We start from the raw sequence: 15802 nt of genomic DNA, 5'->3' as shown, positions 1-15802 counted from the left end.
ACAAAATCATTGGCTAAAATGAATGAAAACAGAAAATAGCTTTTTGGTCTTAATTTAAGGTTATGGTTAGGTATGAGGTCAGCAGTGAGGTTAAGGTTAGGGTAAGGTTTAAAGTCAGATCTTAAGAAGATAAATTGTAGAAATAGTTGGGGTTTAGACATAATTACGACTTTATGGATGTGGTAACTAGTAGCTCTCTCTCACACACACACACGTAGAGCCCAATATAGCCAACCTATGTGGACCACACTTTAGTCATCAGTCAATCATCACATCATCATGTTCTGCTGGGGAGACGGTTCGAGTGGACAGTTTGGTCTAAACTTTGAGAATGTGTCTCTTCCGATAGCAGGGAATATATTCTCTGATAAAGTCACAGAAATTGCTTGTGGGGAGCAACACACTTTATTTCTCACCGTAGATGGCAGGATCCTATCATGTGGGCGCAACTCAAAGGGACAACTTGGTAGACAGAAGAAAAGAGATTCAAAACTACCAGGTAATACATCATTTAATTATATCTGACTATTTGGGTGTAAGGATCGCTATGTAGGCTATTTCGAATTAAAGCGCTGCTAAAAGGATGCTTGCTTCTGAATTATTTTATTCTTTATAATTATGCTAACATTTCTGTTCACTTTATTTTTCATAATTACAGATGATATTAAAATGTGTAGTAGCCGATATTTAGCTTAGTGAACTTTACCACAACTTTCAGAAATTGGAACACTATCCCTCAATAAAACTACAACATCGGCTCAGTTTCAGTTTCGTTTCTCCATCCAAATCAGAAGAACGAAGGTGAACTGTTGCTATGTTCACAGACATCATAAACAAATTATTAAAGTCAATCAAAACAATTGCACACCTCGGTGAACTCATTTATCATCAGGGTGTTAAACTGCCCTAGTGGCACCAGGGAATCCAAATATAAGGAATTCTGTAGGTGATTTTAAAAATGTGAAGCGTTAAAAAAAATACAAGCGGATTTACAGTTGAAGTCGGAAGTTTACATACACCTTAGCCAAATACATTTAAACTCAGTTTTTCACAATTCCTGACATTTAATCCTAGTAAAAAATCCCTGTTTTAGGTCAGTTAGGATCACCAATTATTTTAAGAATGTGAAATGTCAGAATAATAGTAGAGAGAAGTATTTATTTCAGCTTGTATTTATTTCGTCTCATTCCCAGTGGGTCAGAACTTTACATACACTCAATTAGTATTTGGTAGCATTTCCTTTAAATTGTTTAACTTGGGTCAAACGTTTCAGGTAGCCTTCCACAAGCTTCCCACAATAAGTTGGGTGAATTTTGGCCCATTCCTCCTGACAGAGCTGGTGTAACTGAGTCAGGTTTTTAGGCCTCCTTGCTCTCACATGCTTTTTCAGTTCTGCCCACAAATTTTCTATAGGATTGCCACAACTTTGGAAGTATGTTTGGGGTCATTGTCCATTTGGAAGACCCATATTCAACCAAGCTTTAACTTTCTGACTGATGTCTTGAGATAGTGCTTCAATATATCCACATAATTTTCTTTCCTCATGATGCCATCTATTTTGTTAAGTGCACCAGTCCCTCCTGCAGCAAAGCAACCCTACAACATGATTCTGCCACCCCCGTGCTTCACGGTTTGGATGTTGTTCTTCGGCTTGCAAGCCTCCCCCTTTTTTCCTCCAAACATAACGATGGTCATTATGGCCAAACAGTTCTATTTTTGTTTCATCAGACCAGAGGACATTTCTCCAAAAGTACGATCTTTGTCCCCATGTGCAGTTGCAAACCGTAGTCTGGCTTTTTTATGGCGGTTTTGGAGCAGTGGCTTCTTCCTTGCTGAATGGCCTTTCAGGTTATGTCAATATAGGATTCGTTTTACTGTGGATATAGACACTTTTGTACCGGTTTATACTAGCATCTTCACAAGGTCCTTTGCTGTTGTTCTGGGACTGATTTGCACTTTTCACACCAAGGTACGTTCATCTCTAGGAGACAGAATGAACATGGTACCTTTCAGGCGTTTGGAAATTGCTCCCAAGGATGATACAGAATTGTGGAGGTCTACAATTTTTTGTCTGAGGTCTTGGCTGATTTCTTTTGATTTTCCCATGATGTCAAACAAAGATGCACTGAGTTTGAAGATAGGCCTTGAAATACATCCACAGTTACACCTCCAATTGACTCAAATTATGTACATTTTCTGGAATTTTCCAAGCTGTTTATAGGCACAGTCAACTTAGTGTATGTACACTTCTGACCCACTGGAATTGTGAAACAGTGAATTGTAAGTGAAATAATCTGTCTTTAAACAATTGTTGGAAACATGACTTGTGTCATGCACAAAGTTGATGTCTTAACCGACTTGCATAAACTATAGTTCGCCAACAAGAAATTTGTGGAGTGGTTGAAAAACAAGTTTTAATGACTCCAACCTAAGTGTATGTAAACTTCCGACTTCAACCGTACCTAGTTTGGTGGGGACCCGAGGAAACTCAACCAACCCTGTGAAAGGGTTTGGGATCTCATGTTTTTATACTTTAACAACGAAATTAAGTAAGTCAGAAGCTTGTGTAGTAGGGCTTTATTAACAAAAAGGGAACAATGAAGTGACTGGACTCAGATAAATTGTTGATTAACTCCTTCATGCATTAAATTCCATGGCATTTCTGGCATTTAACCCTTTCTAAGACATTGAACATCCAAATTAAACTGCATGTGTTCTACCCGTTTCAGCCCCAGTGGAGGGTCTGGGGGTAGTGGTCTCTGTGGCTTGTGGTCAGGACCACTCTGTTGCTGTGTGCGCGTCAGGACAGGTGTACTCCTGGGGGGCAGGGGGTGAGGGACAGCTGGGCATCACCCTTACTACTGTCTCCAAAGCCCCCAGGCCAAGGCAAGGAAACCTTTAACTTAAACATGAAATAGATATTGATAGTTAAATATCATCCATGATTTACATTGTCAAGTAATGAGAGCCCTCTTGGATTCCACTGATCATTAACAAAGACAAAATGCACTACTTTTTTTTTCACAGACCAGTTCCAATACCTTCGCCCTTGCCGATAACAGTGATACAGGTTGCTTGTGGAAATTCCCATTCTTTGGCCCTGACTAAAGGTATAACATACTGTACCTACTGATGTCTCTCACACAGACTGCATTCCATCTAAACTATGACAACCACATGCATCAGTTAGACTACACTTAGAAAAAAAGGTGCTGTCTTAAATCTAAAAGGGTTATTCAGCAGTCCCCATACGAGAACCCGTTGGAGAACCCTTTTTGGTTCCAGGTAGAACCCTTTTGTGTTCCATGTAGAACCCTTTTTTCAGAGGGTTCTAAATGAAAACCAGAAGGATTCTACCTGGAGCCAAAAAGGGTTCTACCTGGAACCTAAAAGGGTTATCCTATGAGGACAGCCAAATAACTCTTTTGGAACAATTTTTTCTAAGAGTGAACATCAAAAGGACAGTGAGAGGATATTTATTAGGAAAGAATGTAACTCTGGAATTGTTGTGATGTAATTGTTATGAAATATGTAATTTCCTTGTCTTCTACAGGAGGACAGGTGTTCTCATGGGGTCTGAACAGCCATGGACAGCTGGGCCTGGGGAAGGGAGTCCCTCTGCAGCCCATACCTGCCCTGGTGCGCTCCCTCATAGGGGTCCCAGTGACCCAGGTAGCAGCCGGAGGAACCCACACTCTGGCCCTCACCCTCCCAGGCCTGGTCTACTGCTGTGGGGCGAACAGGGCTGGGCAGCTGGGACTCAACCGTGTGGATGAAAAAGGTACTATGGCACTCTACCTCTCTTTGTACACTACTTGTATAAAAGTTCATTTGAACTTGGATTCCTTTTTTTATAACCACTAAGTCATTTTCCAGATGTATTATAATGAGTGGGGACATTGCATGATGCTTGTATGATGCTTGTTCCCCCTGCCAGGCCGGTTCAACATCTGTGCTGTGCCTGCTCTCAGAGTCTTGGGGGTTTCCTTCATCAGCTGTGGAGAGGCACATTCTGCTGTTCTCACCAAGGTATCATGCTATTACTGTGGAGAGGGACACTGCTGTTCTCACCAAGGTATCATACTATTACTGTGGAGAGGGACACTGTTGTTCTCACCAAGGTATTATACTATTACTGTATTTTTACTGAAGGCCCCAAGGGAGATGTTGGTGTGAAAGGAGACAAATACTACGGCAGTTCATTAGTTCATAAAAAGTATTTAATGTCCTAAACAGTGGGCCCACTGGGAGATAGTTCTGCACACAAAGTCAGCAGCCTCTCGAAGATACAATTCATCACATATTGGTAAATAAAGCCAGTTATATAAAATGACCTTGAACAGAGGTGAAAAACAAATGATCAAGTGTCTGGATACACAATGAACCATACAAGTTGTTATCTGAGTGCATGAATACAGTCTCATACTAAATGAGAAGTTACAGTTTATTACAGAATAGAAAGTCACAGGTTATACAGAATATGTCCTGATTATGGATGTTATTACAGATCAAGCCTCAGGGCTACCAGAGTAAAGGTCGACCCTTCAATACTATTATACTGTCTCTTTAAGAAGTGATTAGGGTCCTGACCTGACCAGACCAGAAACAACTCTGGGCCTTGACATGTCAACAACTGGTTTTGGTTCTTTGTGGTCTTTAGGGTGGACAGGTGTTCACCTTTGGAGAGGGAAGCCGAGGCCAGCTTGGGCACAATGCATCAGCTAACGAACTCCTACCCAAACTGGTAGAGGGTATGGATGGACTGGCCTCACAGATAGCATGTGGCAGGTAATGACCAACAGCATAATGCTACTTATACACATATATACACATATAATAAACAGATAGGAAACCAATCTTAAACATTCTCAGTCTGACTGTTTTTGTCTTACTGTAACTCTGCCAGCCATCACACCCTGGTGCTGGGGTCCTCAGGTCAACTCTGGGCCTTTGGCAGTGGGGTCAAAGGTCAGCTAGGGACTGGCATTACGGAGGGCTGCTTGCGACCCACCTCAGTGCTGCTGGAAAGGGCTTCTGGTGGGGCAGCAACAGTCTTACACAACGGTACCAGATACAATGTCTATTTTATTGTCTTTTATTCTCTTTTGTATTTGATTCTATTCAATTATATAATGCAGCTACATACTGACTATGACGTTTTTGGGTGACTGAATTAGAACACATACTGTTTAACGAGACTTGACGTCCCTACAACCTCTTCTTTTCTTTTCTTTACCAGACATGAAGATATCAGTGGGATGGAATTCAAACTTCATTTACACTGCTGAGGTAATGTTTCTGACCTTTTATACCTCAATAGTAGGGAGACTGGAACATTCTAAATGTCTCAAGCAGCTAATTCATGTTTGAGATATTCGAATTTCTTATATTGCTTTATCTTCCTTTGTAGAGTTCTGAAAGAGAACAGCCAATCGGGAGGTTAGATAAAGCCAAGCTGCAAAAATGGCTGTCGATGGAGCAAGGAAATTCAGAGGCGCAAAGGTTCATTTATTATTATATTTATTTACGTTGAATATTAAAACATACAATCCACCATAGACAAAGGTTCTTTGCTAGTTAAAAAAAAAAAAAACTAGCAAACTCAAAATGAAATAAAAAAACATTTATTTTAAAGTTGTATTTCTTGTAGTATAATTGTACTGAAACATCAAATATGTCCACATTTGTTCCAACAGAGAAATATCCTTGATGTTCTCAGCAAGTTCAAGTCTTGTGGCCAGTTTCACCAAAGCCAGGTAAGCTATTTTAAAATGGAATGTTTGGATAGTTTATAATGAACACTGTGTGTGTACAGTATGTTGTGTCAATTATAATACTATACCCATGCTATACCCTCTACCAGTGAGTCTCCATCAACTAAAGCTGCAGGAGCGTTAAGAGTGGACCTAGAGGCTGCTAGCCAGGCTTTTGATCAGCTCTTCAACATCCCATGGATCAGGAAATCAGCTAAGACTAACTCACTCTTCAAAGACTTAAACAAATATCAACAATCTATTAAATATCAATATATATTTTGAATGGAGGATCATGATAGCATAATGTAACTCTCTTTATGTCTATATATATTCTCCATATAGGTAAATATATTGCCACTGGTGGACACTCTTTGCAGTTCAGCAGCTGTCATCAAGTCACCAGAGATCTTTATGCTACTACCCACAATCCCTCTTCTCCACGATGACCAGAATGTCATGAACATGATCATGGCTTTAGCAATAGTTATCGCTGAGGATCTGAATGAAACGGCCATGAAAATTTTAAGTAAATAACATCTGACCTTTTCAGTTTATCAGCAAATTTGGCATCAGTATCATTTTGAAGAATTGCATTATAATAGAAGCATAGCTGACACTGTGACACATGACCATATATTATAAGATAATATTTTTTTGCACAGGCAATATAATTAACATATTTTGGACTTGTATTCATGTATCATATGTTATAGAAGACTGGTGGTCGTCACTGGAGCCTTCCATCATGACTAAGCACATTCTGATATGGAAGAATGCCCTGTCATTCATGCTGAGGAACGGTCTTCTGGCTACCCACAACCCCGGAGTCAAATTCCTGCTGGAAGCCCTCAAGTACCTCCACAGAGTCCGTGTTTGTGTCAATCATTTTTATAATCCTCCTGACCATTTTCTGCCGTCTCTGTCATTATTGTTGATCATGCCCTAACATACTTCATATTGTGAACTGTTCACTTCCTCATGTGCAAGGGACATGTGCAAATGTATTTTGATGCTGACATTATGTTATTTCAAAGGCAAACAAAAGGGCCGGAAGAACCCAGGAAGTTCCCGCCAGTACCTTTTATGTGGAAGAGATCATTGATAGGGTAATTCCTATGGATGATGTGAAGCTTTGGCGTTTTTGGTCAACAAGGGAGGTAATAAAATAACCAAATCATCTGTAAATTACTCAAATGTTAGAATGATAAAGTGGTGGAATCTGTTTTCACTTGTCCAGTTCTTTCAGTGCAGATTGATGGAATGAGACAGAGATGGAACCCATGTAGACTATTGAGATGCACTTTCATTTTTCTTTTGTGTCACTTCTAGGACACAGAGGTGACACCAGTCATCTTTTGCCATTTGTGTTGAGTCTGATCTGCAAGATGGCAATTTTCAACAGTAATGCACTTTTTACTAAGGTATACTGTGTTATTCCACTGGCTGTTTTAAATCCTTTTAATGAATCTTTGTTTTCAAGTATACCATAGCCTACCCAGTGGTTTCCAAAGACCAGTCTGTATATCACTCTAAATAGACCCTGGAGCTGACCCTGTATATAGCTTACTTACTTTCTCGTGTTCTTATTTCTATTTCTTGTGTTTATGTTCTACTTAACAGTAAAAATATATATATGTGTATATATAGTACTACTGATATTGAATACTGCATTGTTGGGAAAATGCAAGCAGGAAAGTTATTTCACTGTACTTGTGCAAGTGACATACATTTTTTTTTAAACTAGTGTATATTTATATATTGCAGGTGGTTCACCATCTCACCCACCTGCAAACAGTGATGTATCCTTCTGGAACGTTCCCAGACAACCCAGAATCTCCCCCTGCTCCAGTCTTCCAGTTGACCTTAAGGCGCCCGTCACTCATCGAAGACACCTTCAGACAACTGGGTGCTGCAGATCATGACTACTTCCAGAGAGAACTTGTGGTAAAATTATGACAACCTGAATTAAGAAAAGCTTTTCGTAAGACTACAAGACAATGTCAGAACTCAACCTAAACGTTCCTCTGATGCTTTATCACTCAGGTGCAGTTTATGGAGGACATGAAGCTGTCGCTCGTCAACATAAGGGACTTTTTCCTCCATGTGTTTGAAGAGCTGTTGGCCTCAGAGTCTGAGATGTTCATGTACAATGACACCAAGACACTGGTCTGGTTCCCTGCCAAGGTAAGAACTAGAATTAGGGAATTACGATTTCATTACTGTATAATAAATCACTGCACTTTCAAGCAAATTAAAATAGTTGAGTAATGGAATAATATTCTAAAAACAATCTAAATACATTTAGTCAGTTAATAGCAACAGAAAGAGATTCAACCACTACAGCAGTGCCACTATCTACACTGTATTAATCAATACAGTATTGTTTACAAGTATAATCACCATCACTCCCTACTCTCTTCCTGATGTACCAAGGTTTTATAGTTGTACACATTCACAGCTAAAAGCTAAATTGCAGTATACAGACAACATAATACAACAAAGGAGATAAAAGTTATTTGAAGAAGAATGGTGCCTGTTCTTGTTTATTCTTGATCTCTGCCTTGACTCATGTGCCACCTACCCTTACTACCAGCCCAGAGTGGAGGAGAAGAGCTACTTCCTGTTTGGTGTCTTGTGTGGCATGGCCCTGTACAACCACAACATTGTACACCTGCCCTTCCCTCTGGCCCTGTTCAAGAAGATGGTGGGGGTCAAGCCCTCACTGGAGGACCTGAGAGAGTTTGACCCTGTTGTGGGAGGGTACGTTTGTATTTTAGAATGTACATTTTAGCATTGAATTAGTGTCCCTTAGAAACGGATGAAAATGTTTCAACATTCATTTATTTTCGCTGTAATTGAAGGAGTTTGCGGTACCTCTTGGAGGACTACACTGATGATGATGTTGAAGAAAACCTGGACATGACCTTCACCGTATGTATAATATTGAAACTGATTGAGCAATGAAATATCCCTAGATACAGTATGTGAATAGTGGTAAAACTGTTTATTTTCATCAGGTGATCTGGGATGACCAGAAGGTGGAGCTGGATCCCAAAGAAACAGGAAAACCAGTCACACGTTTTAACAAGTAAGGCTTCAGCAACTTTTACTCTTACAGATGTAAGATCTTAATTTGATCACTCTGTTGCAGGAGAACATTCCTGCAATGCAGGACATTTTAAAAGTGTAGAATATATTTGAGGTTTAAAAAGGCTTCAGACTTGATTTTCCCTTACAAAAAAATGTATCAACCCCTACAAAAATGTCCAATAATTATAATCAACATAATAATTCACATTTCCTGTTGCTGCAGGGTTATTTTCCTGCTCTAGCAAACTGGCTCACATTACGGTCTATTGTCTGTAATGCATAATACAAGGTTGACATTTAGGAAGTTAGAAATTTCAACAATAAAATACAATTCATTATTTTGACAGGAAGCAGTTTGTTGATGCCTATGTGAAACTCGCCTTCAACCAATCAGCGGAGAAGGTGTTTGAAGAGTTCAGGAGAGGCTTCTTCAAGGTGTGTGACAGGGACGTGGTGGAGTTGTTCCAGCCTGAGGAGCTCAGGGGAGTCATGGTGGGGAAAGAGGACTACGACTGGGACACGCTCAAACAGGTCTATCTATATACAACCATCATTCATTACTCAGTGTGGGGCTGGGTGCTGACTTGAGAAATTAAGGCATAAATCAGTCAGTGTTGATGCATTTATATCAATGGGGGATTTCCTTTGATGTCAAGTTATGGGTGCGTATCTCAAGTTAGGACTGGGACTAGGAGATAATGTGCTATACATGGTGCTTTGTGACATACTGTGTGACTTTGAGTGGTGAATCGTTTAAATGGCATGCAAGTTTAATATTGTTTAATTATTGCTGCCATTTGTTTGATTTGTATATCCAGAACACTGTGTATGATGGAGAGTATCATGCCAGACATCCCAACATCATCACATTCTGGGAGGCTTTTGAGGAACTGACAGATGACCAAAAGAAAGCTTTCCTCCGTAAGTATGGCACTAAATTGCTCTCGGTTGAGTAAAACTGGAGGAACCATAAAGTCTTTCATAATGCTGGTTCAAGGTTTTGTCTGCATATTTGAACTTCCTGTTCCACAAGAGCTTTTACCAAAAAAATGTGTCTGAACACATTTGACATTTTAGTAATTTAGCAGACGCTCTTATCCAGAGCGACTTACAGGAGCAATTAGGGTTAAGTGCCTTACTCAAAAGCACACAACATATGTTTCATCTAGTCGGTTCAGGGATTCAAACCAGCTACCTTTCGATTACTGGCACAACACTCTTAATGGCTTCTTCCCATTCAGTCTTCCTTTCACGATCTATCCCCTCCTTCTCAGTGTTCCTGACGGGCTGTGAGCGCGTTCCTATCCTGGGCATGGACAAGATCCAGATGACTGTGGCAGTTCTGCAGAACTCTACTGAACTACATTTCCCAGAATCCCATACCTGCTACTTCCTACTCTTTCTGCCCATCTACCCCTCCAAGGAGATGATGCTGGCCAGGCTCAAAGAGGCGGTGGCCCACAACAGAGGCTTCTGGAAGGAGTAATGGACATTATATATAGGCTACTGCTGTGCTCATCATTTCATTCAATGTGTTTCTTACATGTCAATATATCTCTTCAGTTTAGCATATGATTTTGGTTGTGTTGATATAGCCTTTATCTAGGTTCAGATTTTACACTTAAAAAAAAAAACTTTTAAACCTTGGCATTTTCAAGTGAACATTTTAAATTTGCAAATGTTTAGGCTATGTATAGGCTTACCGTGTTATTGGAAAAAACTATCCTTGACTTAAAGTCCACTAATTTTGAATGTGAGTTATGAAAAAACATTGATTTATTTAGGCATTTTATGTAATTCTGTATGGGAACATCCTTTTTTCTGGACTGCATTATATTTTGACATTCGTGTCTGTATCTTGTGTTCTTTTAACATAATAATTATTTATGTATCTAAATAATACAGATATTAGTTTCACCTTAAAGTATTTTCTTTCATAATTGAGTATTCCCTCAAATGCTGAGCAGTGGTGTGGTTTCTCCAACAACCTGCATAACCTTCCCAGCTAGCACATAACGTTCTGAGAACTATATGTTTCTTCTTCGTTTTGCATACAACCTTCCCTTAACATTTCCTTGTGGTTCTATTTAAAGTAAATTGTTCAGAGATCGTTAAGAAACAATGTTCTATTATGGGAATTTCCATACTTCAGCATAATGTTTTTTGCAGCTTTCCTCATGGTTCTATTTAAATCAGGGATGGGCAACTTTGATGAGGTGGGGGCCACAAAAAAACAGAACTCATCATGAGGGGTGGCAATTCTGCACATTTTGCCATTGGGCATACAGAAAATGTTGCCGTTTTAACGCACATTTATTGCAATCCTACACAGTTTGACATGGGGCAGAGAGAAGATACATTTTTTGATCAATGGGCCCCATCCCGGTCGGTAATTCGACCATACAGTTGAAGTCAGAAGTTTACATACACCTTAGCAAAATACATTTAAACTCAGTTTTCCACAATTCCTGACATTTAATCCTAGTAAAAATTCCCTGTCGTAGGTCAGTTAGGATCACCACTTTATTTTAAGAATGTGAAATGTCAGAATAATAGTAGAGAGAATGATTTATTTCAGCTTTTATTTCTTTCATCACATTCCCAGTGGGTCAGAAGTTTACATACACTCAATTAGTATTTGGCAGAATTGCCTTTAAATTGTTTAACTTGGGTCAAACGTTTCGGGTAGCCTTCCACAAGCTTCCCGCAATAAGTTGGGTGAATTTTGGCCCATTCCTCCTGACAGAGCTGGTGTAACTGAGTCAGGCCTCCTTGCTCTCACATGCTTTTTCAGTTCTGCCCACACATTTTCTATAGGATTGAGGTCAGGGCTTTGTGATGGCCACTCCAATACCTTGACTTTGTTGTCCTTCAGCCATTTTGCCACAACTTTGGAAGTATGCTTGGGGTCATTGTCCATTTTGAAGACCCATTTGCGACCAAGCTTTAACTTCCTGACTGATGTCTTGAGATGTTGCTTCAATATATCCACATAATTTTCTTTCCTCATGATGCCATCTATTTTGTGAAGTGCACCAGTCCTTCCTGCAGCAAAGCACCCCCACAACATGATGCTGCCACCCCCGTGCTTCACGGTTGGAATGTTGTTCTTCGGCTTGCAAGCCTCCCCCTTTTTCCTCCAAACATAATGATGGTCATTATGGCCAAACAGTTATATTTTTGATTCATCAGACCAGAGGATATTTCTCCAAAAAGTACGATCTTTGTCCCCATGTGCAGTTGCAGTCTGGCTTTTTTTATGGCGGTTTTGGAGCAGTGGCTTCTTCCTTGCTGAGTGGCCTTTCAGGTTATGTCAATATAGGACTCGTTTTACTGTGGATATAGATACTTTTGTACCTGTTTCCTCCAGCATCTTCACAAGGTCCTTTGCTGTTGTTCTGGGATTGATTTGCACTTTTCACACCAAAGTACGTTCATCTCTAGGAGATGTTGCTGACATGGGCTAAGTGCATGACTGCTGATGCGAAACCAAATTTTAAAGTTGCACTTTGTGTATTTTATTATTCTAACTCCCAACAGTAAGTTGAGACTGAGTGAGCTCATGTATTTTTTATATATACACTACCTTTCAAAAGTTTGGGGTCACTTAGAAATGTCCCATTTTTTTGTCCAATAAAATAACATCAAATTGATCAGAAATACAGTGTAGACATTGTTAATGTTGTAAATTACTATTGTAGCTGGAAACGGCAGATTTTTTTTATGGAATATCTACATAGGCGTACAGAGGTCCATTATCAGCAACCATCACTCCTGTGTTCCAATGGCACATTGTGTTAGCTAATCCATGTTTTTATAATTTTAAAAGGCTAATTGATTATTAGAAAACCCTTTTGCAATTGTGTTAGCACAGCTGAAAACTGTTGTCCTAATTTAAAGAGGCAATAAAAGTGGCCTTCTTTAGACTAGTTGAGTATCTGGAGCATCAGCATTTGTGATTTCAATTACAGGCTCAAAATGGGTAAGCAAAAATGTACGTTCCCTCAACTGCCAAGGAACCAAATGTGCTAGCTGGTGTGTCTGGCCCCTACAGCCTGATATTTTTGTTTACTATTTTGTGGCATATTTTTGACTTTGACTTTTTGCTTTTACTTGTGTCAATGGCTACATTCCTCAAGAAAATAATGTACTTTATACATTTACCCTAGCACCCAAAGTACTTGTTACGTTTTGAATGCTTAGCAGGACAGGAAAATGGTCCAATTCTGTATACACAAAGATTTTCATGTTAATGTGTTTGGTTATCTATGTCGTTAATAGTTTCTTTTAAAGAAAAGTAGTACATTTGATATGTTTGCAGCAGACAGTATGAGTAGATCTAATTATTTAATGTCAAATCATTATTTAGTCAAAAAGATTTAAAAAATAAAATCAGTTAAATCTATTTTCTACAGACAGACCTGCTCCTATTGATTGCCTGAATCTAAAGAAGACCATTGTTGTTTCCTGTGGAGTGGAGCATACTGCCGTTCTGACATTTTTTACACAACAATATTTCAGAAACAATTTAAAACTTCAAAAATGGATCGAAATGCAGTAAATGAGCTTCAACTTCAGACCTCACTGTGACCCTTAAATACCATAGCAGGCTGTAAGACAAAAAAACACACACACTTTAGCTTTGGGGAAGAGGGTTTCAGGTGTGAGAATGGGGTAGGCTATGGGGGGGTGATAAGTGCCGGAATTAAGCCTCGTGAAGCTACTGATACCTCTCAGGAAATCACCTAACGTCTTCCTAGTGCCATAAAATACCAGCATGAATTAACATGGACTGTCAACAGAGACCACTTTTTTTCTAAGGTGTCAAACTGCCAGCACGTTCACGCCACGTGACACGTACACGTCATGTATACGTAGTGTTCACGTCGTACAATGTGGCGCTGACACGTCACGTGTCAGTTTGCTTGTAAGTTTATTATGAACGATCTTACCACGAATGCCTTAAAAATGTCTACATGTGTTAAGCGTCAGTTTAAGTGACTAGTTTATTATTAAAGATCTCAACATGAACGCCTTACAAACGTCTACATCTACATGATTTTGTAAAAAACATTTTTCATTGCCAGAGTAATCTAATCAACTTAATTTGTTGATTTAGCTAAAATAGGCATATCACCTCTTCCGACTTCAGTGCATTCAAGACAACTGGGAACTCTGAAAAAAACGAGCTCAGACTGGGAAAAATAGTTTTGAACGGTCATCCAACTCGGAAATTCCAATTCAGGCATCTTTCTCTGACCTGAAAATCACTGGTGTCATGATTTGACCTCAATTTTTCACCAGAGTTCCCAGTTTAACGGTTTAACAGACTCAATCACTGACACCATGCAATCCTTAGGCTATACATTTCTGTGGAGATGTCTTATGGTTAAAAGCAGGGCTCGAATTGAGGGGGTATGTGAGGATGTAGGCCTAACCCTTGTTATAGAGACAGGTAAAAAAGCGTATGCTACCCCTTGTTTAATTAGCCTTATAAAAACAACCGTCCAGATTATGTAAAGTGATCTAGGGTATAACTCCACGATTATTTCCACATAGGCTAGTAGGCTATCGAAGGTCTTGAACAGCCTCAACATAATTTCTTGGTAGACCTAGAGGCTTATGAAAACATTCACTTTTAAATGAAAGCAAGTGTCACTATCACAGGACAATATGGTTGTTTTATTAAATGCTCCGCAATGTAGAATATTAGTGGTAGGCTATACTTACAGAAAAAGACCTAAATCTTAAAATCGGTGTGGGTCTATCCATACACCTGACAGATAAACACAACAATAGATTGACTAGGATCGTTTGACTTTCCCCCGCGTTATATTTGTTCCCAATTAGGCTAAATGTAGTCCTATTAATTTGCTTGGAATGTTTTCCTATTAATTTGCATAGACGAACCATTGCGATTAATGATATTTACTATCATCTGCTTTTTTATGAATAAACAGGCATCGGGGTAAAACAAAAAATATATAATTTCGATGTCCTCCCCACACATGAATGTTACTTACCTTAGATCACAGTCAGCTCATTTCTACTTCACTCATATGCAAATACATTTGATTATTACATTTACACAATTTAGTAATTTAGCAGATTGCCTTATCCAGAGTGACTTACCAGAGCAATTAGTGTTTGCAATGTTAATGTGAGATACACAGATGAACTAAAAACACTATGTGCCCAGTATGACAGAGCAAGAACATTTCTTAGCAGATAATGACAACATGACAATAACAGTAGCTGTAGATGATGTGATGAAAAGTTGGAGGGTGGTTGGTATTTGACGACATCAGGTGGATCCATGTCTGGGTGTTGGGCAGAGCCCCTAGGTCCTGGATTACAGGGAACAGGGTAGGAGACAGAGACATAAACAAGCAAACACACAGGTTACAGGCTGATCAGGTATGCAAAAATACAGTTAATTAATAGTTTCATTTAAATGTTTGATTAGACATCCAATATTGTTAACTGCAGACAGAAAGAAAGGATACCCGTCTGTAATTTGTTATGTCAGTGGGGTTGATGAGGGAGGTAAGGGATGGTCCCTGGAAAAGATGAGAGAGGTGATTTGTCAGAGAAACTCTGGGGTGGTGTCATAACCACTGGAGTCATACACCTTAACAGTACCTACCTGGCAGCGGAGGTTACTTACTGTGTCCCAGTGGTTAGCCTTAAGATTGACTATTTGGAAAAACCTCTGGGCCAGTGTTGGTACTGCAGACAGCATGGTGACGCAGCCCACTATGAGGAGGCAAATGCAAATAGTTATCATCTGAGATTTTTATATTCAGCTTAACGGATGGTGAACCCAGCTAGGAGAGAAAGAGCAGCAAGGTTTTCCAGGTCTCGCCTTCCTTTCGTCCTTCTTCCAAACCAAGTCATTCACCCGGATGTAGAAGCTCTTGGTCCCATCCTTGATTATCCTCCAGTAGCTCTCCTTC

At 39.5% G+C, this 15802-nt stretch overlaps 1 protein-coding gene across 1 annotated transcript; it reads left to right on the top strand.

The window, feature by feature from the left end:
• The first annotated feature begins 234 nt into the window (after positions 1-234).
• Positions 235-12399, top strand: LOC139399396 (probable E3 ubiquitin-protein ligase HERC6). The gene is given in 24 exon segments (XM_071144798.1): positions 235-499; positions 2730-2886; positions 3028-3110; positions 3554-3781; positions 3938-4029; positions 4661-4788; positions 4907-5064; positions 5240-5289; positions 5411-5502; positions 5697-5756; positions 5864-5966; positions 6099-6282; positions 6470-6621; positions 6791-6913; positions 7086-7113; positions 7116-7177; positions 7521-7700; positions 7800-7940; positions 8350-8516; positions 8618-8687; positions 8774-8844; positions 9194-9377; positions 9665-9767; positions 10121-12399. Coding segments are annotated over 24 exon segments (3048 nt in total). The 5' UTR covers positions 235-279; the 3' UTR covers positions 10333-12399.
• Positions 12400-15802: the final 3403 nt, after the last annotated feature.

The sequence above is a fragment of the Oncorhynchus clarkii genome, unplaced genomic scaffold (assembly GCF_045791955.1).
Source record: "Oncorhynchus clarkii lewisi isolate Uvic-CL-2024 unplaced genomic scaffold, UVic_Ocla_1.0 unplaced_contig_13274_pilon_pilon, whole genome shotgun sequence".
In the NCBI taxonomy this organism is placed as follows: Eukaryota; Metazoa; Chordata; class Actinopteri; order Salmoniformes; family Salmonidae; genus Oncorhynchus; species Oncorhynchus clarkii.
This window is presented reverse-complemented; position numbering and strand designations above follow the sequence as displayed.